Source organism: Physeter macrocephalus, chromosome 12 (genome assembly GCF_002837175.3).
Source record: "Physeter macrocephalus isolate SW-GA chromosome 12, ASM283717v5, whole genome shotgun sequence".
In the NCBI taxonomy this organism is placed as follows: domain Eukaryota; kingdom Metazoa; phylum Chordata; class Mammalia; order Artiodactyla; family Physeteridae; genus Physeter; species Physeter macrocephalus.
In genome coordinates, this window is record NC_041225.1 from 9495252 (window position 1) to 9518252 (window position 23001).

Here is a 23001-nt window from a genome sequence, read left to right on the forward strand (position 1 = left end):
TATATATAATATAATAATATATATAATATATATAATAATATAAAATAATATTATATATATAATAATAAGTTTCATTGGTGATTATGTCATTTTGGAGGGGCGGTTGAAAACCAAGCCTCTGCCATGTGGTGTAACATTTCCCCGAGGCAGGTAAAAGGCCGCTTCCCCTGATCACTAACCGGGGTAAGGTAACTTCAGTAAGCAACCTGCACGGGGCATCGGTGGGGTCGCTTCCATTCAGCATTAGCAGCAGTCGTTTGGAGACTTAATTCGGTGGGTCTAAATGCCAAACAAGATCCAGGGTCTGCTTTGGTGAATACGGTGCAGGGACCAATTAATATGGGCTCGTGCTATGCCTGACACTAAGTTAACTTCCAGGCGGAAAAGAACATCAGCAGAAAAGGACACGGTGAAGTTTGAGGGGAAGAAGAGCCCGCATTCCTAGCGCCTTAGGACACTCCCGGGAGGAGGTCGGTGGGTGGGGCAGAGACGCAGGATGGTCGCTCCCTCGGAGAGCGGGAGGTGAACTGTCTACGCAGGCACTTGATTCTTCTAACCACAGGAAGTTAGATTAAAGCTAATGCCAAGGCAGCCTCAAGCCTCTCGAGGGGCAACAGAAAAGATTCCTGGAGGAGGAGGGAGGTGCAGTGGGCGTGGGCGGTTGATAAGCGAAGGAACAAACATAAGTAACCACCTCCTACGGCCGCCTGGCCTTCCCGCCTAGCCCGGGAACAGTTCACAGCGCGGAGAAGTCGTCAGGTCTAGTGCGAGCTCTCCACCAATCAGTGACGTAAGGAAATTTCCAGAGACAGTCATTGGCTCGACTGCCCGGCACAGTCCTGGACCCAGAGCTGCAGTTGGCTGAGAGGTTGCCGTGGCGACAGACCGCGGACAGGCGCAGTGAACCTCAGTTGGAGGCCTGGTGGCTGCTAGGCGACGGGAAACATTCTCGGCTTAGAGACAAGTTTCTACTCCCAGACCTGCATTTTCTCTGTCTCAGGAGACCCTCTGAGGCGGCTGCTGGTCTAGTCTGACTTGGTGAGTGCTGAGGAATTGAGCTGTGGGGCTGAACTCCGACTTCTAGGCGGGAGACTCATCATGCTTTTGGAGCACATAAGGAAAGGCGCAGAGGCGGAGAGGCAGAGAAGGCCAATGGAAAGGCATTTTAGTGATACCTACTACCTACCTAGCAATTTAGAGGGCTGGAAACTGAGGAACAGAGCTATCAAGAGACTTGTCCAAGATCACACACGGAGTGGTCAAGTCTGGACCTTTGCTAGTCAGTATGGTAACCACTAGCCACAGGGGGCTAGTTTGAAATGAGATGTGCCCTAAAGGTGAAATACTTTGAAGACGTAGTAACAAAAAATAAACTATCATATTAATAAGTTTTATATTGATTACATGTTGAAATGATAATATTTTGTATATGTTAAATAAAGAACATTATTAAATTAATTTCTTCTTTCGTTTTTGAATGTGGTTACTTGAAAATTTTAAATTGCATAGGAGATTTGCATTATATTTTGGTTGGCCAGTGCTGATCTAGACTAAAACCTGGGCCTGCTGACACCTGGTTCAAGACCTCGTGTGTTGTAATACTGTTTTTAAGGAAAGTATTTCCACCCATCTGGTGGGACCGGAGTGTGAGTGGTGGTGAGGGTACAAGACCGCTACAAAAGGCTTATAGTTCTCGTGTTCTGGGACCTTGCTTATGAATCAGAATCTGCCTTTTCACAAGCTCTTCAAGTGATTCTCATCCACATAAAATCTCCAGAAGCGCTGTTTTATGATTTAGCCTTCAACTCTTTCTTCCCTTTATTTGGTTTCTCCGTGAGTACCTAGGCTATATATCTCAGATTACCTGCATTAGAATTACCTGCATTTTGAACACGACCCCCACCCCCGAAAATATTTTGCATACTCAAGTGTGAGAAACGATCTCAGTATAATGGCATTTCTCTTTATCCTTCCAAATCTGGACCAGTGTGGTCCCCAAATCAGAGGCAGCAACAGCATCACCCAGGAAGTTATTAGAAATGCAAATTCCTGGGTCCCATCCCAGCTACGGGGCTTCTAGAAGGCCAGGCATAGTTCCTAATTTTCATTCCTCTGGTTTAGGTCCTCAGTTTGGGAAGAATGGGATAACTTTGATAGGTTTTCTTTGGGGATAAGCAAATTCAGCTCTCCGTGGTTCTTAAAGCCCCTCCGCTTAGCCCTACTTCCCCAGTCCTTTTGCTCTACTTTTCATTTTTCTTTTCTTGACCCTAACCCCTCTCCAGGAGTGAAGATGGCTTTTCGTGCCTCAGACAATGAGTTGAACCTGAAAAGTATTGGCGAGCTGATGGAAAACCCTATGCTTAAAAGACTGAATAGTATAAAAGCAAAGGGAAGGCTGAGTTTTGTAACACCCACAGAAGATGAAGCTGATACACAATTCCTGACATTTAAGCACACTACAAAAGCTCAGGAGAGGACAAGAAAACGACAGCAGCCTATAAAACTAGAGCCTCTGGTAAGTTTGAAAACCAGCATTTTAGCCACTTTTGGCTACAGAGGATGTTGCAAAATTGCTTTGGGGGATGGAAGTAATTTCTAGAATCTTAATTAACAAAGAAGGAATGAAAACCTGAAAGTTAAGACTTGTTTATGAAATTGTAAACACACTTATTTATTCAAAATTATTGAGCTCTAAATACTGTTTGAGGTGGTGGGATGCAGTGGTGAACAAAGTTTTCTAGCAGATAAATTTTCTCTAGCGTTATGTACAATACGGATACTTAACTATGTAGGCTGTAAGGCTCTTTTAGGTACTAGGGTACCATTAGATACTAGGAACTTCAGTAAGAGTAATATATATAATTACATAATTTTATTATTTTCAAAGTAAATGCCTAGTGTCCTGAAAAATTTTGTACATGTCTGAAAATAGTTTTAAGAATCAATTTATGCCCTTGGATTTTTATATATCCATGTAAAAGAGCAGTGAAAGTGCATAAAAAAGTAAAAAGTGAAAGTTCTCACTTGGGCCTTCAGATGTTAACTCCTGTTGTTAGTGGTGGCCTTTCAGGCTGTTTTATATGTTTATTCAAATATATATGTGTATATATATATATGTATGTGTATGTGTATAAACATGTAGCTTTAAAGGAAGATTATACAGTACATACTGATCTTCAAAGTACTGATTTCACTAAAAGATATGGAATTCTTTCCAATTTGTGCATACAGAGGTATCTTTTCTAACAGCTGCACTGTGTTTTGTTGCATGGATGTGCCATAATAGAGTACCCATTAATTGTTCTCCTAAAGGGAGTTCTGGCTATTTCCTTTTCATTTTGTTGCTGTTATTATTTTGCTATTGCAGATAATGCTGCATTGAATGACTTTGCCTTTGTACAGATAAAGATGGATTTTCAGAAGTGGCATTTTGTAGGTCATAGAATATGTACATTTTAATTTTGAAAACTATTGCCCAATTATGCTGAAAGGTTTACCTTTGCAACTACTATGTATGTATAAGAGGACCTGCTTACCTACATTTTTGCCAAAACTGATTCTATCAGTTCTCTTATTTTTGCTAGACTGATAAGTTAAAATGGCATCACATTGTTGTGATTTACATCTTGTTAATGAAGTTAATTATATTTTCATTCATTCATTGGCATGTATGTAACTTATTTCGTGGATTCTGTTCATAACCACTGTCTACTTTAAAATTAGATTGTTTGCTTTTTTCCTATCAGTTTCTGAGGTTTTTAAAAACATATATATATAATGTATATATGTGTAACTGAATCACTGTGCTGTACACCTGAAATTAACATGATATTGTAAATCAACTATATTTGAATTAAAAATAAATAAATAATACAAACATATATATACATATATATTATGGACATTAATCCTTATTCCATTGCTTCTCAAATTTATGTACTGATTCATGCTGGAGGAAAACATTCTTGAAGGTCCATAGTGCTGATTTGTTATTTTTATTTTAATGTTACTTTATGTTATAAATGGTTAACCTAGGGATTAATTCAAAATTTTAATAAACAAATTAACATCTTAAATGAAAAGAAAACTACACAGCCAATTGCAATTCAGATTAACAGAAAATGCAAAGTAACAGATGTTGTTGACGCTGAACTTCCATTTGCAGGGTGGGTATGGCACTGCCTGCAGCTGCTCTCTTCTCCAGAGAGCAGTGTGCCTGCACTATACATTGTGGGGAGTTTGGGGGCCTCTCCACTAATTTTTTTCCCATGGACTTAGTATTAAACCTTTTACACTTGTTTTTTTCTGACGGGTTTACCTTCATGTGGCAAAAGTGTATAATTAACCCTTGATGATTAAAGTAGTTCCATTTGACATCAGTGTGATAAATTTATGTATATTGAATTCAATGCCTACTACATGCCAGGCTATGAGTCATGCTCTGGGGATACAACAGTGAACAAGGGAGACGAGATTCCTGTTGACATTCTAGTAATCCTAAATAATTAGACTGAAGAATGTCATCTAATGATAGGTGCTGTTAAGAAAATAATACAGGGAATGTGGTCAAGACAAACGGCAGGCTATTTTAGATTGGGTGACTACAAAGGTCTCCCTGAGGAGAGTCCCAGACTATAGCCTTTATCACCTGCCAGACTGTGAACGGACAAGCCTTCAGAGATTCCAGTCCTCCCCAGCCCTTGAGCTGCCTCAGCTGATGTCAAGTGGAGCAGAGGCAAGCTGTCTTCACTGAGCTCTGCCCACATGGTAGATTTTTAACCAAAATAAATGTTGTTGTTGTGTTTTAAGTCACTAAGTTTGGAGCATTTTGTTATGTACTAGGTGACTGGAACAATATAACAAATACATGAATATAGTAGTTCTGCAATATTAAAAATACTAACGAATAAAGTGAAAATGACATCAATTTCTACCACATGGAGAGAGTAGCTTAGTATTCAAGAGACTAATTTCATGTGTATAGGTACCCATAGTTTGATTTGTTCTGACAGAGTTAGTAATACTATGTATGTTCTTTTTATCATTGCCATCCTTCCCCTCTTCTCCCCTCCCCTTCTTTGTTCTTTTCTCCTCCTCCTATACCTACTTCCCCACCTTCCTTCTCCTCTCTCTCTCCCTCTCTTCCCTCTTTCTTTCCCTCTCCTACTTTTCTTCTTTTACATTTTTCCTTACCTTCAATTCTCCAATCTCTGACCCCCATTTCTATGGTATCTGTCATTAACAACAATCTGATGTACATCCTTTCTTGCTTTTCTCCATGCTTAATTTTATATAAATGGATAAATACACAAAGAAAAATACATATTTTTACATAATTTGTTATGAATACACAAGATTAAAAGATGTAAATTATAACATCAAAAACATAAAATGTGTAGGGAGGGAGAAAATGGAGAGCTTTAGAATGCATTCAAATTTAAGTTATTATCAACTTAAACCATTACAAATATAAGTTTTTTAAGTGAGTTTCATGGTAACTACAAAGCAAAAACCTATAGTAGATACACAGAAGATAAAGAGAAAATAATCTAAGCATACTACTGAAGAATATTATCAAATCTGAAAGAAAGAGAGCAAGAGAAGAAAAAAGGAGGAAAAGAATCATAAAATACCCAGAACATAATTAACAAAATGGCAATAAATACATACCTATCAATAATTACTTTAAATGTAAATAGACAAAATTCTCCAATCAAAAGACACAGGCTAGCTAATTGGATTTTTTTAAATAGACCCATCTATTTTAACTCTCTTATAGGCATCTACATGCTGCCTACAGGAGACTCACTAGAGATGTAAGGGTACACACAGATTGAAAGTGAAGGGATGAAAAAGGTATTCCATGCAAATAAAACCAAATGAAAGCTGGGGTAGCTATACATGTATCAGACAAAATAGACTTTAAAACAAAGACTGTAATAAGAGACAAGATCATTATATAATGATAGAGGGGTCAATCCAACAAGAGGATATAACGTTTGTAAATATTTATGCACCCAATATAGGGGTACCTAAATATATAAAGCAAATACAGATCTAAAGGGACCAAGACACAGCAATACAATATTAGTAGGGGACTTTAAGACCCTTCTTTCATCAATGGAAAAATCATCCAGACTAAAAAATCAATAAGGAAACATTGCCCTTAAATGACACGTTTGACATAATGGACTTAAGAGACGTATATAGAAATTCCATGCAAAAGCAACAGAATACACTTTCTTCTCAAGTGCACATGGAACATTCTCCAGAATGGATTATATGTTAGGCAACAAAACAAGTCTTAATAAATTTAAGAAGACTGAAATCATATCAAGCATCTTTTCTGACCACAGTAGTATGAAACTAGAAATCAATTACAAGAGGAAAATTGGAAAATTCACAAATTTGGTCAAAGAAAATTGGGTCAAAGAAGAAACCAAAAGAGAAATTTAAAAATACTTTAAGACAAATGAAAATGGAAATACAACATATCAACACTTATGGGATGCAGCAAAAGTGGTTCTAAGAGGGAATTTCATAGGGATAAATGCTTACATCAAGAAACAAGAAATACCTCAAATAAACAACCTAACTTTACACCTCAAGGAACTATAAATAGAAGAACAAACAAAGCCAAAAATGAATAGAAAAAAAGGAAATAACAAAGATCAGAGTGGAAATAAAGGAGACAGACACTGAAAGAACAATAGAAAAGATCAATAAAATTCAATGAAACTAAGAGCCGGTTCTTTGAAAAGATAAATAAAATAGACAAAACTTTAGCTAGACTTACCAAGGAAAAAAAAAGAAAGAGGACTCAAATAAAATCAGAAATGAAATTTTAGACATTACAACTGATACCACAAAATACAAGGGATCATAAGAGACTGCTATGAACAAATATGTGCCAATAAATTGGACAACCTAAAAGAAATGGATACATTCCTAGCAACATACAATGAACCAAGATTGAATCATGTGGAAATAGAAAATTTGAACAAACTGATTACAGTAAGGAGATTTAATCAGACATCAAAAACCTCCCAACAAACAAAAGTCCAGAACCAGATGGCTTCACCGGTGAATTTTACCAAACATTAAAGAATTAATACCAATCCTTCTCAAACTCTTCCAAAAAACAGAAGAGGAGGGAACTCTTCCAAATTCATTTAATGAGGCCAGCATTACCCTGAAGCCAAAACTAGACAAGGATACCACAAGAAGAGAAAATTGCAGGCCAATATCCCTGACAAACATAGATGCAGAAATCCTCAACAAAATATTAGCAAACAGAATTCAATAATACCTTAAAAGGAGCTTACACCATGATCAAGTGGGATTTGTTCCAGGGAAGCAAGGATGGTTCAATATCCACAAATCAATCAGCATGATACACCACATCGACAAAACAAAGGATAAAAATCATATGATCATCTCAATACATGCAGAAAAAGCTTTTGATAAAATTCAACATCCATTTATGATAAAAATTCTCAACAAAGTGGATTAAGAGGGGACATACAACAACATAATAAAGGCCATATATGACAAACCCAAATGTAACATAGTATTATGTTAGTATATCACTAACATAATACTCAACAGTAAAAAGCTGAAAGCTTTTCCTCTAAGATCAGGAACAAGACAAGAATGCCCACTCTCACCACTTTCATTCAACATAGTATTTAAAAATCCTAGCCACAGCACTAGGATAAGAAGAAAAAAGAAATAAAAGACAAGAAAAAGAGATAAAAGGCATCTAAATTGGAAAGGAAGAAGTAAAACTGTTGCTATTTGTGAATGACATGATACTACATATAGAGAACCCTAAAGAGATCACCAAAAAGCTATTAGAACTCATACAGTAAATGTGCAGAAAACAAAGTCAAAATACAGAAATCTGTTACATTTCTATACACTGATAATGAACTATCAGAAAGAGAAATTAAGAAAACAATCCCATTTACAATTGCATGAAAAAGCAGGAAATACCTAGGAATAAACATAACAAAGGAGGTGAAAATACCTGTACACTGAAAACTCTAAGAGGTTGATAAATGAAATCAAAGAAGACATAAATGGAAAGAAATTCTGTGCTCATGGATTGGAATAATTAATGTTGATAAAATGCCAATACTACCCAAAACAATCTACAGATTAAATGAAATCCCTCTAAGGATTCCAATGACATTTTTCAGAGGAATGGAATAAACAATCCTAAAATTGTATGAAACCACAAAAGATCCCAAATAGCCAAAGCAATCTTTAGAAGGAACCATGAAAGATCTTTAATAGCCAAAGCAATTTTGAGAAAGAAGAACAAAATGGGAGGTATCACGTGTCCTGATTTCAAACTATATTGCAAAGCTATAGTAATCAAAGCAGGATGGTGTTGGCATAAAACAGACACATAGATCAATGAAACAAAATAAAGATTCCAGAAATAAATCCATACATACATGGTCAATTAATTTATGACAAAGGAGCCAGGAATATACAATGGAGAAAGGGCAGTCTTTTCAATAAGTGGTATTGGGAAAACTGAACAGTCACATGAAAAAACAAAACTGGACTACTAACTTACACCATACACAAAAGCTAACTGAAAATGAATTAAACATTGGAATATAAGACCTGAAACTATAAAACTTCTAGAAGAAAACATAGGTGGTAAGCTTCTTGAGGTCAGTCTTGGCAATGATTTTTTGGATTTGACATCAAGAGCAAAGGTAACAAAAATTAATATACAGAAATCTGTTGCATTTATATATAACAACAATGAAAGATCAGAAAGAGAAATTAAGGAAACAATCCCATTTACCATCGCATTAAAAATAATAAAATACCTAGGAATAAACCTACCTAAGGAAGCAAAAGACCGGTACTCCGAAAACTATAAGATGCTGATGAAAGAAATCAAAGATGACATAAACAGATGGAAAGACATACTGTGTTCTTGGGAAGAATCAATATTGTCAAAATGACTACACTACCCAAGGCAATCTACAGATTCAATGCAATCCCTATCCAATTACCAATGGCATTTTTCACAGAACTAAACCCATACACCTATGGTCAATTAACCTACAACAAAGGAGGCAAGACTATACAATAGAGAAAAGACAGTCTCTTCAATAAATGGTGCTGGGAATGTAAATTGGTACAGCTCCTATGTAGAACAGTATGGAAGTTCCTTAAAAAACTAAAAGTAAAGCTACCATATGATCCTGCAACCCCAATCCTGGGCATATATCTGGAGAAAACCATAATTCGAAAAAATACATGCATCCCAGTGTTCATTGCAGCACTATTTACAATAGCCAAGATATGGAAGCAACCTAAATGTCCATCAACAGATGAATGGATAAAGAAGATGTGGTACGTACATACAATGGTATATTACTCAGCCATAAAAAAGAATGAAATAATGCCATTTGCAGCAACATGGATGGACCTAGAGATTATCACACTAAGTGAAGTAAGCCAAAGATGAATATCATATGATATCTGTTATACGTGGAATATATATATATATATATATATATATATATATACACAAACGAACTTATTTCCAAAACAGAAAGAGACTAACAGAAAACAAATTCATGGTTACCAAAGGGGAAGGGGGGGGAGTTGTGGGAGTAATAAATTGAGAGGTTGGTATTAACATGTACACACTACTATATATAAAATAGATAACCAACAAGGACCTACCATATAGCACAGAGAACTATGCTCAATGTATAACTGAATCACTGTGATGTATGCCTGAAACTAACACAGTATTGTAAATTAACTATACTTCAATAAAAAATTTTAAAATTTATTTAAAAATACAAAAGCAAAGGTAACAAAAGCAAAATAAACAAGTGGGACTACATAAAACTAAAATGCTTCTGCACAACAAAGTAAACCTTCAACAAAATGAAAAGGCAACCTCTGGAAGAAACTATTTGCAAATCATATATCGGATATGAGGTTATAATCCAAAATATATAAGGAACTCATAAAACAATCAAATTTTAAAGATGGGCAGAGGACCTGAATAGACGTTTTTCCAAAGAAGACATACAGATGGCCAACAGATTCATGAAAATGTGCTCAATGATCATTTCCCTCACTGATCAATTCCCTCACTGACCATCAGGGAAATGTGAATCATAACCACAATGAGATATCGCCTCACACCTGTTAGAAAGGCTATTATCAAAAAGACAAGAAACAGGAAGTGTTTGCAAGGATGTGGAGAAAAGGGAATCCTTGTGTACTGTTTATAGGAATATATATAAATTGGTGCAGTCACTATGGAAAACAATATGAAGTTTCCTGAAAAAATTAAAAATGTGATCCAGCAGTCATACTTCTGGGCATTTATCTGAAGCAAATAAAAATACTAGCTCAAAAAGATAGTTATAGATACGTATAATTGCACCCCATATTCATTACAGCATTATTTACAATACCCAAGACATGGAAGCAAGCTATGTGTCCATCAGTGTAAAAACAGATAAAGAAAATGTAGTATATATATATACACAATAGAATATTATTCAGCCATAAAAAGAAGGAAATCTTGTTATTTGCAACAACATGGATGGACCTTGAAGGCATTATGCTAGGTGAAATAAGTCAGACAGAGAAAGACGAATACTGTATGATCTCACTTACATGTGGAATCTAAAGAAAATGAAAACTGAACTCATAGACTCAGAGAACAGATAGGTGTTTGCCAGAGAATGGGTTGAGGGGGTGGGGTGGATGAAATGAGTGAAGGGGGTCAAAAAGTACATACTTCCAGTTATAAAATAAATGAGGTCCTGGGGATATAATGTACAGCATGGTGACTATAGTTAATAATACTCTATTGTATATTTTAAGGTTGCTAAGAGAGAATATCTTAAAAATTCTTATTATAAGAAAAAAAAGTGTAACTATGTGTGATGATGGATGTTAACTAGATTTATTGTGATCATTTTGCAACATATACATATGTTGTACACAAACTAATATAATGTTATATATCAATTATGTCTCAATAAAAAATAAAATAAAATTCAAATAATAGTACTCTTCTAACATTTGCTGTAAAGATTAATGGGTGTTAAAGTTTTGTCACATAGAAGAAGCTCAATAAATGGTAGTTAATATTGTTATTAAAAAAAAAACTATAAACAAAATTTTGGGAATTTGAACCCAACTATGTAATACATCATTGCCAGTGGAATTTACCTCAGGAATGTAGGGAATTAACCATTTAAAAAGCAATCACTGTAATTCACCATATTACCCCACTGAAAAATAAAACCCATATGATTATATCAATAGATGTAGATAAATCCTTTGACTAAATCCACCACCCATTCTTGATAAAACTCAGCAAATTAGGAGTAGAAGAGACCTTCCTCAAGTGAGTAAGGGTCATCCATGAACAACCTACACCCAACCTCAGACTTAATGGTGAAAAACTATGAACAAATAAGGATGCCTGCTCCCAGCATTTCTGTTTAACAATGTATTAGAGGTGGTAGCCATTGCAGTAAGGTAAGGAAAAGAGATAAAAGGAATCCAGATTAGAAAGGAAGAAGTAAAAATTTTCATTCACAAAGAACATGATCATCTATTTGGAAAATCCAGTGAAAGCTATGAAAAAGTTACTAGAACTGATAATGAGGTTAGCAAGGTTACAGAATACAAGATAGTATAAAAAACTAATTGCACGTCTATGTATGAGCAATTTGAAATTGAAATTAAATAAAAATACTATTTACAATAGCAACAAAAATATGAATTGAGGGTAAATCTAATGAGAATGTGCAAGGCCTGAAGAATGACTACTACAAAATATAACAGAAATTAAAGAAGCTCTAAATGAAGAATGATACAGTGTTTGTAGTTTAGAAGACTCAATGTTTTCAAAATATCAGTTTTCCTCAAATTGATCTATAAATTTAATGCAATTCCAATCAAAGTCCCAGCAGTATTTCTCCTTTTTGGTAGAAATTGACAAGCTGATTCTAAAATTCATAGAAAAATGCAAAGGATTTAGAACAACCAAAACAACTTTGAAAGAGAAGAACAAAGTTTAAAGTCTAACGCTCCTGATTTCAATAGTTATTATTGAACTACAATAATTAAGACATTGTAGTATTGGTGTCAAGATAGACAAATAGACTGATGGAACACAATAGCGAGTCCAGATATAAGTCCATACATATATGGATTCCACTGGAAGAGTGCCCGTGAAAACTTGCTCCTGGTTTCCCCCAGACTTTGTCCCATACAGCTTTTCCCTTTGTTAATTTTAATTATTTTCCCCTTTTGCTCTAATAAATCATAGCCATGAGTACAACTACTCATGTAGTTGTACGCTTTTTGATGATGGCCATTCTGACTGGTGTGAGGTGATACAGTATTGTGGTTTTGATAAGCATTTCTCTAATAATTAGTGATGTTGAGCATCTTTTCATATGCCTGTTGGTCATCTGTATGTCTTCTTTGGAGAAGTGTCTATTTAGGTCTTCTGCCCATGTTTTGATTTGGTTGTTTGTTTTTTCAGTATTAAGCTTTATGAGCTGTTTGTATATTTTGGATATTATTTGCAAATATTTTCTCCTATTCCATAGGTTGTTTTTTCATTTTGTTTATGGTTTCCTTTGCTGTGCAAAAGCTTTTAAGTTTGATTAGGTCCCATTTGTTTATTTTTGCTTTTATTCATTCTGCCTTGTAAGACTAATCTAAGAAAATATTGATAATATTTATGTCAGAGAATGTTTTGCCTATGTTCTCTTCTAGGCGTTTTCTGTTATCATGTCTTATATTTAGGTCTTTAAACCATTTTGAGTTTATTTTTGTATATAGTGTGAGGGAGTGTTCTAATTTCATTGATTTACATGTAGCTGCCCAGCTTTCCCAACACTATTTGTTGAAGAGACTGTCTTTTCTTCATTGTATATTCTTGCCTCCTTTGTCATGGATTAATTGACCATAGGTTTATTTGGTAGGTTTATTTCTGGGCTCTCTATTCTTTTCCATTGATCTATATGTCTGTTTTTGTGCCAATGCCAAATTGTTTTTTATACTGTAGCTTTGTAATATTGTCTGAAGTCTGGAAGGGTGATGTCTCCAGATTTGTTCTTTCTCCTCAGGATTGTTTTGGCAATTCTCAATCTTTTGTGTTTCCATATAAATTTTATGATTATTTGTTCTAGTTCTGTGAAAAATGTCATGGGTATTTCAATAAGGATCACATTAAATCTGTAGATTGCTTTGGGTAGTGTGGCCATTTTAACAATATTAATTCTTCCAATCCAAGAGCATGGGATATCTTTCCATTTCCTTTATGAGTGTTTTATAGTTTTTAGTATATAGGTCTTTCACCTCCTTAGTTAAGTTTATTCCTAGGGATTTTTTTTTTGATGTAGTTTTAAACAGGATTGTTTTCTTTCTTTCTGATATTTCATTATTAGTGTAAAGAAATGCAACAGATTTCTGTATGTTAATCTTGTATCCTGCTACCTTGCTGAATTCATTTATTAGCACTAATAGTTTTTGTATGGTTATTTTAGGGCTCTCTCTATTGTGTATCATGTCATCTGCAAAGAGTGACAGTTTTACATCTTTCCTTCCAATTTGGATACCTTTTATTTCTTTTTCTTGTCTGATTGCTGTGGCTAGGACTTCCAATACTGTGATAGAAGTGGTGAGAATGGGCATCCTCGTCTTGTTCCTGAATTTAGCGGAAAGGCTTTCAGCTTCTCATGGTTGAGTATTAAGTTGTCTGTGGGTTTGTGGTAAGTGGCTTGCCTTGTAACTGCCTTTAGAATCCTATCTTTGTCTTTAATTCTCACCATTTTAATTATGATATGTCTTGGTGTGGATCTGTTTGGGTTTATCTTGTACAGGACCCTCTGTTCTTCCTGTATCTGGATATCTGTTTCCTTCTTTAGGTTTGGGAAGTTTTCAGTCATAAATTCTTCAAATACATTTTTGATCCTCTTTTCTCTCTCTTCTCCTTCATGTGTTGCCTTCTTTTTTTTTTTTTTTTTTTTTTTCATTTTTCTTTCTGTCTGCTGTTCTGATTGGGTGATTTCCATTATTCTGTCTTCCAGATCACTTATTCATTCTTCTTTGTTATTTAGTGTGTTATTGATTGGTTTTTATTTCACCAGTTGAGTTGTCTAATTTTGATTGGTTTGTCTTTACAGTTTCTAGTTCCTTGTTACAGTGATCTGCATTTCTATCAATCATCTTTCTTAATTCCTTTAGCATTTTTATTATCTCCTTTTTGAACTTGTGGTCTAACAGTCTGGTGAGGTCTGCTTCATTATTTGTTCTTTCAGGGGATTTCTCTTGTTCTCCTAATTGGGAGTAGTTCCTCTGCTTTTTCATTTTACTTAAACTTTCTCTGTCTCTATGAATTCAGGAGAAGCAGTTATCTACTGTGGTGTTTGAAGGGATGTTTTTAAGTGGGAGTGTAGACTGTGTGAGTCCAGTATTTTTGGTGCAGTGGCTGGGTTTGGTATGAATGCCAGCCACATCTTTCCTCATAGTGTGCTGGCCATTATCTCTTGATAGTAGGTGTGATTGATGTTGTGGTCTCCAGAGCCTGTGCTGGATGTTGGATGAGACCTCCTCTTTGCTCCCTGGCTGTCACAGTCCTGTTGGGGCAGGGTCTGCTCCTCAGTTGTTGGAGTAGAAGCCCTGAGGGTTGGGTTTGATCAGGATCCATTGCCCTTGAGTGTGTGAAATAAAATTCATATTTTATGGCAAGACAAGAAAAATTTAAACATAAAAAATTCTTCTCTGCACTTTGGCCTGCTCTCTTCCCCCACTATGCTTGTGTTTCTGCATTATGCATCAACGAAACCTCCCCCATCAGCAGGAATACCAGCAGTATAGAGTGGGTGGGGCTGGAGTGCTCCTGTCAGACACAAACAAACAGCTGTGTACTCCTGCCCAGGGCCTGTCCAGAGACAGAGACTCAGCGCCCAGCTGCTGTGCGTTTCTGTGGCACCACTTAGTATGCATGCTGACAAAGTCTGCATATGAGTGCTGACAATAGGCTCCAAGGTTCGGTCTGGACCACACTCCAGGCCCTCCAGCCTGTCTCCCTGCAGGTAAATTGAGTCCTCTCCCAGGGCCTGTTGGTCCAACATTTGGCACTCTGCCTCTCTGAGTATTTGTGGCCCCATCTGGTGTGCACCTTGAGTTGGGAAGTAAGGCGTGACAGCAGCTGCCAGCACTGGTCTCTCTCTGCCCTGATTGTTAGCAAGCCAGCATGCCCACACTCCTCAGGAGTAGAATTTAGGCTTTTCCAGCCCCTATATATGTCCCAGCGGACCTCCGGGCAAGTAAGAGGCCTCCCCAGGGCAAGGGTCTGCCCTTGTGGACCTTCTCTCCTTTACGGATCCCTCCCAGGGACGCCAGTTCCGTCTTGATGCCTTTTCCCTCTTCCTACCCAGTTGCGTGGAGAAGTTTGTTGAAGCTTTGGTTGTATAGGAGTTCTTCTGCCAGTTTCCAGTTGGTTTTCTGTGAGACTTGTTCTACAGGTATATGTATTTTTGATGTGTTTCTGGGGGGAGGTAAGCTCCATGTCCTCCTACTCCGCCATCTTGATCCCCCTCCAACAATTCTGTTTTTAAAAGCCCAAAAGTGGAAACGACCACAATGTCCATCAAGAGGTGAATTAATAAATTGTGGTGTTTCTACACTATAGGATACTACTCAGCCTTAAAAATAAATGAATTATGGATACATGAAACAACACAGAGGAATCTCAGCATAATTATGCTGAAAGATGGTGGTCAAAAAAAATACATACTATTTTATTACATTTATATAAAGGGCTGGAAAATGCAAACTAATGTATAGTGATAGAAAACAGATCAGTATTTGCCTAGGGAGGAGTATTGGAAAGGAACCTGAAAAGGCTCATGGTTGGGTTCTGTTCATTATCTTGACTGATTCATATATATATGTATATATCAGCACATCAAATTGTACACTTTAAATACATACAGCTTAATGTATGTCTATTATATCTCAGGAAAGCTGTTAAAATAATTTAAACTGTTAAAAAATATTCACATTTCCCTGATTGTCTTATAATAATTTTGTTTGCAGAGTCCTTGTTAAAATTTTGATCAAAATAAGATCCATGCACTAGCTGGTTGATATTTCTCTTAAGTCTCTAGGTCTGTAAGTTCCCCATCAACTCTTTTATTTTTTCTTAGGAAAAAATTTTAGTGAGCAAAATTTGGTTATTTTTCTATATAGTTCCACAGTCTAATTTTGTTGACTGTATCCCCACTGTGGTAGCTAACCTATATTTCTCTGGTTCTTGTATTTCCTATATATTGGTAGTTAGGTCTAGAGTCTTGAGATTGATTTTCTGGGGGCATGAGTACTTCCATAGCAGGTGTAGTGTTCTTTCATTAAATTGGCATATAGAAGCTGGTTGTCTTTTTTTCCCCCAGTTTTATTGAGATATAACTGACGTAAAGCACTGTATAAGTTTAACATGTACAACATAGTAATTTGACTTACATGCGTCATGAAATATTTATCATGATAAGTTTAGTGAACAACCATCATTTCATATAGATACAAAATTAAAGTAATAGAAAAAAATTTTCCTTGTAATGAGAACTCTTAGGATTTACTCTTTTAACAACTTTCATATGTAATATACAGCAGTGTTAATTATATTTATCATCTTGTACATTACATCCCTAGTATTTATTTATCTTATAATTGGAAGTTTGTCTTATTGAAGGTTACAATCCATTTACAGTTATTACAAAATATTAGCTGTATTCTCCATTTTGCAAAATACATTCTTGTAGCCTATCTTACACCCAATAGTTTATACCTCCCACTCCCCAACCCCTATAATATTGCCCCTCCCCCCACTGGTAACCACTAGTTTGTTCTCTATATCTGAGTCTGCTTCTTTTTCGTTATATTCACTAGCTTGTTGTATTTTTTGGATTCCACGTATAAGTGATATCATGCAATATTTGTCTTTCTCTGTCTTAACTTAGTGTAGAGATAGACTTTCTTAACAGTGTTGTAAAATTCACCTCTTATATTTTCATCTAGTACTTTTTTTCCTTGATCTTTTTTTATTGACATATAGTTGATTTACAATATTTTGTTAGTTTCAGGTGTACAGCATAGTCAATATTTTTATAGATTATACTCCATTTAAAGTTATTATAAAATATTGGCTATATTCCTTGTGCTGAACAATATATCCTTGTAGCTTGTTTATTTCATACATAGTAGCTTGTACTTCTTCATCCCTTACCCCTATCTTGCCCCTCCTCACTTCCCTCTCACCACTGGTAGCCACTCTATATCCGTGAGTCTACTTCTTTTGTTATATTCACTAGTGTATTTTATTTTTTAATTCTACATATAAGTGATAACATATGTCTCACTTATTTCACTTAGCATAATACCCTCCAAGTTCATCCATGTTGCTGCAAATGGCAAAATTCTGTTCTTTTTAATGGCTGAATAATAGTCCACTGTATATATATAAGACATCTTCTTTATCCATTCATCTATTGATGGGCTCTTAGGTTGCTTCCATATCTTGGCAATTGTAAAAAATGACAAGTGCGTGAACATGGAGTGCGTATATCTTTTTCAATTACTGTATTTGTTTTCTTGAGATAAATACCCAGGAGTGTAATTGCTGGGTCATATGGTAGTTTTTTTTAAATTTTTTGAGGAAACTCCATACTGTTTTCCATAGTGGCTGTACCAATTTACATTCCTACTAACAGTGTGCGAAACTTCCCTTTTCTCCACATCCTTGCCCACATTTGTTATTTGTGTTCTTTTTGATGATAGCCATTCTGACAGGTGTGAGCTGATATCTCATTGTGGTTTTGATTTGCACTTTCCTAATGATTAGCGTTGTTGAGCATCTTTTCACGTGCCTCTTGGTCATCTGTATTTCCTTTTTGAAAAAATGTCTATTCAGTTTTTCTGCCCATTTTTTAATCGAGGTGTTTGTTTTTCTGATGTTGAGTTGTATGAGCTGTTTGTATATTACATTCGATATTAATCCCTTATTGGTCATATCATTTGCAAATATTTTCTACTATTCAGTAAGTTGTCTTTTCATTTTGTCTATGGTTTCCCTTGTTGTGCAAAAGCTGTTAATTTTTTTTTTTTTTTTTTTTTTTTTGCGTCATGCGGGCCTCTCACTGTTGTGGCCTCTCCCGTTGCGGAGCACAGGCTCTGGACGCACAGGCCATGGCTCACGGGCCCAGATGCTCCACGGCATGTGGGATCCTCCTGGACCGGGGTACAAACCCTCGCCCCCTGCATCGGCAGGCAGACTCTCAACCACTGCGCCACCAGGGAAGCCCAAAGCTGTTAATTTTAATTAGGTCTCATTTGTTTATTTTTGCTTTTATTTTCTTTAGGGGACAGATCCCCAAAAATATGCTGTGATTTATGTCAGAGTGCTCTGCATATGTTTTCCTCTAGGAGTTTTATAGTATCCGGTCTTACATTTAGGTCGTTAATCCATTTTGAGTTTATTTTTGTATACGATGTTAGAGAATGTTCTAATTTCATTCTTTTACATGTTTCTATCCAGTTTTTCCAGCACCGCTAATTGAAGAGAATGTCTTTTCTCTTTTTGACTATCTTTATTCAATTCCCCGCCCCCCTGCCTCTGGTAACTACAAATCTGATCTCTTTTGCTATGATTTTGTTTGCTTTTGAAGTACAATTGACCTGTAAAACTACATTAGTTCCTGTTATACAACATAGTGATTCGATATTTGTATACATTTCAAAATGATCACCACGATAAGTCTAGTTACCATCTGTCACCATGCAGAGATATTACATAATTATTGACTATATGCCCCACACTGTACATTTCATACCCATGACTCTTTTATTTTGCGACTGGAAGTTTGTACCTCTTAATCTTCCTCACTTACTTCTTTCCTCCACCCACCCCTCTTACCTCTGGCAACCATCTGTTTGTTCTCTGTATCTATAGCTCTGTTTCTGCCTTGTTGTTTGTTCATTTGTTTTGTTTTTTTTAGATTCCACATGTAAGTGAAATCATCTAGTATTTGTCTTTCTCTGTCTGACTTATTTCAATTAGCATAATACCCTTAAAGTCTATCCTTATCACAAATGGAAAAATTTTATTGTTTTGTATGACTGAGTAGTATTCCATTGTATGGAAATACCACATCTTTATCCATTCATCTATTGATGGGCTTGTAGGTTGCTTCCATATCTTGGCTGTTGTAAATAATGCTGCAGTGAACATAGAGTGTGTATATCTTTTCGATTACTGTTTTCGTTTTCTTCAGACAAATACCAGGAGTGGAATTGCCGGGTTGGTTATATGGTAGTTCTTTTTTTAATTTTTTGAGGAATTGCCATACTGTTTTCCATAGTGACTGCGCCATTTACATCCCCACCATTTTCCCTTCTCTCCACATCCTTGGCAAAACTTGTTATTTGTTATCTTTTTGATGATAGCCATTCTGACAGGTGTGAGGTGATATCTCATTGTGGTTTTGATTTGCACTTTCCTGATGATTAGAGATGCATTTCCTCTTTGGAAATATGCCTATTCAGATTCTCTGCCCATTTTAAAAGTCAGGTTGTTTGGTTTTGTGATGATCTTCAATTAGTTATGGCTATGGGAAGTGATTAGTGACCTTTGGGTAGAGTGAGAGTATTGTATGATCCCACGGTAACTGTTGTAGTGAATGGTGGGGGTTTGTATTGGACAATTAGTGAGTATGTGATTTCATGCCTCTGTGTACTTTCTGTCACAATGTCACCCTTAGAAGTATTCATTGGTATTTAAAGGGCAGAATTAATGGAAACCAAGTAGAAAAGTCTTAGTCAAGCAATAGGCCATGGACAATGATGATAGCTGCTAATAATGATTGTGGCTTAGATAGGAAATTAGTCCAGGAAGGTGATCAATTTCCAACAGAGATAGAGTCCAAAGGTGGTGAAGAACAAGTTCACATTAATATTTAAAAGATTAACATGTCTCTTTATTTCCCAAAGCCAGTGTTAAAAGCCTACCAAGATCATAAGAAGCCAGAATACATATATGAGCAGAACCGATACCGGTTAATCACTTCTGGAGTCCTAAAGCCTCCAGGAAGCACTGAAGAAAGAAGTTCTACCAAATCTTTTGTTCAATTCAAGCGTGAAGATTCTGTGAAAAAGAAAAAACGGGTAAGTATTAAAGTACTTAATTGATCTTTTTAATGTTAGTTTCATGTAGCATTGCTAACATGCTTTTAACTCATAAGGATAGTGGCAAAATCTTTTTCCCTTAGGTTATATAGTGGATTGGGGGAATACAGTATTTCCCAGTTCTTCCTATTTAAGGAAAATTTGGACAATAGAGTAAAATCATAAAGGAAAACTTTCAGCATTCATATAGTATCTTCTGATCTTCTCTAGAAGACATGTTAAAAGAAGACATAATAGTGTTTTGAATGTTATTATAACTTTTATGAAATTTTCATCATTATTCCCCAAATCTTTGAAGACCTTGGTGAAGGGCAATAAAATAGAAACTGAACCAACTAGAGAGACAACTTTTGTAATTGGAGAGTTGTAGAGTGGGGAAGTTGCCTTGCAAGGAATAAGTGAATAGTAGTTCTGGGACAAAATCACTAGAGCCTGGCTTTATGTGAATACCTGTAGATAACTAAACAAAAGAATAGAAGTGGGAGAAAATGTGGAGGACACACCCACAATAAAAATGTCAATAGAGCTAAGAATTCTCTGAGCTTTTTATTGAGAGGATCTTTCAGTGCTAGTTGTCTGTCTTTCAGGCTTTGGACTGCAGTGCTAGGAATTGAGAGTTGAGGACAAGCTCTGTCCTCAATTTCAGAATCTGGAGATGAGAAATGAACAAGTAACGTGTTCATTTAAGCACAGTGAGGTGTGATAAGAGCTCTCACTGGTCATTTAAAGTACAAAATAATGGAGAACTGAACAGAAGGGATGCTTATACCTGGTGGCCAGGGGGCCATCAGTGTAAGAACAGCTACCCTAGGGAACTGCGCTAAGCTCGGAGGAATGAGTGGAAAGTTAACAAGGCAGATAAGGTGGGAGAGCTATGGCCTTGGGAGCCATGGGTTTGGGTGAGATTATCCTGAAAGAATATCATATGATAAATTGTATGAAATTGTATAGCTTAAGTTAATTTGGGTTCTGTGAAGTAGAAAGAGAGAATGAGATATTTTAAGTGGGGCCAAGAAAAATCTGATTGTACATTAATTAGCTCATTTGGTATAAAGTGGGTTTCAAGAGCTTGAATTTTAAAAGAGATTATGCAAACTATTATATATAGGAAGGATTAAAAAAACAAGGTGCTACTGTATAGCACAGGGAACTATATTCAATATCCTGTGATAAACCATAATGGAAAAGAATATGAAAAAGAATATATATGTGTAAAACTGACTCACTTTGCTGTACAGCAGAAATTAACACAACATTGTAAATCAACTATACTTCAATAAAATTTAAAAAAAATAAAAGCGAGAGAGATTGTGTGCACATCTGGGATGAAGGAAGTAGCTGAAAAGGAATAAATTATAGGTTATGTTTGGTTGTAACTGTAACTAAGTGAAGAATTCAGTAAAGAGTTAGAGGTTGAAGGGAAATGTGGAAGAAAAGGGGATATTCTATTTTAAAGGAGAAGAGTATTTATTCGGAGAAGAGGTTCATTTTTCTGGGTATTGATTTCTCAGAATGAGTTCAGAATGGAAATGTATCTATGAAGATTTACTGGGAGATGAAGGAAGGAAGGAAGGAAGGAAGGGAGGGAGGGAGGGAGGAAGGAAAGTTGAAGGCTTTGCTTCCGGTAATTAAGGAAGATTGACTTATCAATTGGACTGGGCATCCACCATAGAGGAATATTGTAGATGTTCTACAATTTATGAATAAATACTTCCTCTATTTCCCTCCCCCAACCACTGTAAAATCCAAACATATGTGACTGTTTAAATTGAATCACATCTTCCCACTGAGTTACATAATTAGAAATAAAATGAAAATGTGTAGGCCTATTGTTGAAGAAACCTTTCACTTAGAATGCAGTACAACTTTTTAAGAGATATAATAAGTAAAATAAATGCATTTCCTGTTAAATATTAATACTCTTGTCTCATAAAACAGTTGACTACATCTGCTGTTGAAACATTGGGACAAAGCAATATGTATTTTCTCTGGTTCTGGTATCTGGTTTGGCCTCTTCTTTTATATAAGAAAACAGTACCTTTGTTGCTATCCCTGGCCAATAAATGAAAGGAGCATATTTTATCTTTGATTTTAAAGATGTATGTCCTTTAGCTCTGAAATTCCCAGGATTCTCTTCTGAAACTCCTATTCAATGAGGTATTTAATCAGAGATAGAGAATAATGATCCCTATGAATACAAATCTTATGGGGACGTTGTTCCACAGAGCTTATGGTAATAACTCTCTTATAGAAATGGCAACCTCTATTAACTCTGCTAATAGGCAATAAAGATGTCATTTATATATGTACCTCAATTATTCACCAAAGCAGGTCTGCAATGCAGATTCTTTTATCTTAAAGCCAGTCCTGTCAGAGAGACAAAGGGATGACTGTTGGAGTTGATGTCACATTTCCTCAAACATGGTTATCAACCTCCTCGGCAGGAGGAGAAGACGTGTTTGATGCTGTCCCAAGTTTGTTGGGGAGGAGCAAAGGAGTGTGAGTGGCACTGAGAGCAGACAGTGGGACCCAGGGATTGGAGCAAAGCTCAAGTGTGTGAACATGGTGGGGACTTAGCCTTGGGGCTCCACACGTGGTCCGGAGCCAGCAGCATCTGCATCTCCTGGGAGCAAGTGAGAAATGCAGAATCTCAGGCTCCACCTCAGATTGGCTGGCAGACTCTGCATTTCAACAGGTTACCCAGGTAATTCACATGCACACTGAAATGTGAGAGGC

At 36.2% G+C, this 23001-nt stretch overlaps 1 protein-coding gene across 1 annotated transcript in view; it reads left to right on the forward strand.

Annotated features, from left to right (window-relative positions):
- The first annotated feature begins 953 nt into the window (after positions 1-953).
- The window catches only part of DNAH6 (dynein axonemal heavy chain 6), a 300028-nt gene continuing 277980 nt past the window's right edge, over positions 954-23001 (forward strand). Inside the window, exons 1-3 of the mRNA XM_024129964.2 lie at positions 954-1038; positions 2283-2515; positions 20071-20244. Of these exons, the coding sequence (XP_023985732.1) occupies positions 2291-2515; positions 20071-20244 (399 nt within the window). The 5' untranslated portion in view covers positions 954-1038; positions 2283-2290. The remainder of the gene's footprint in view (positions 1039-2282; positions 2516-20070; positions 20245-23001) is intronic.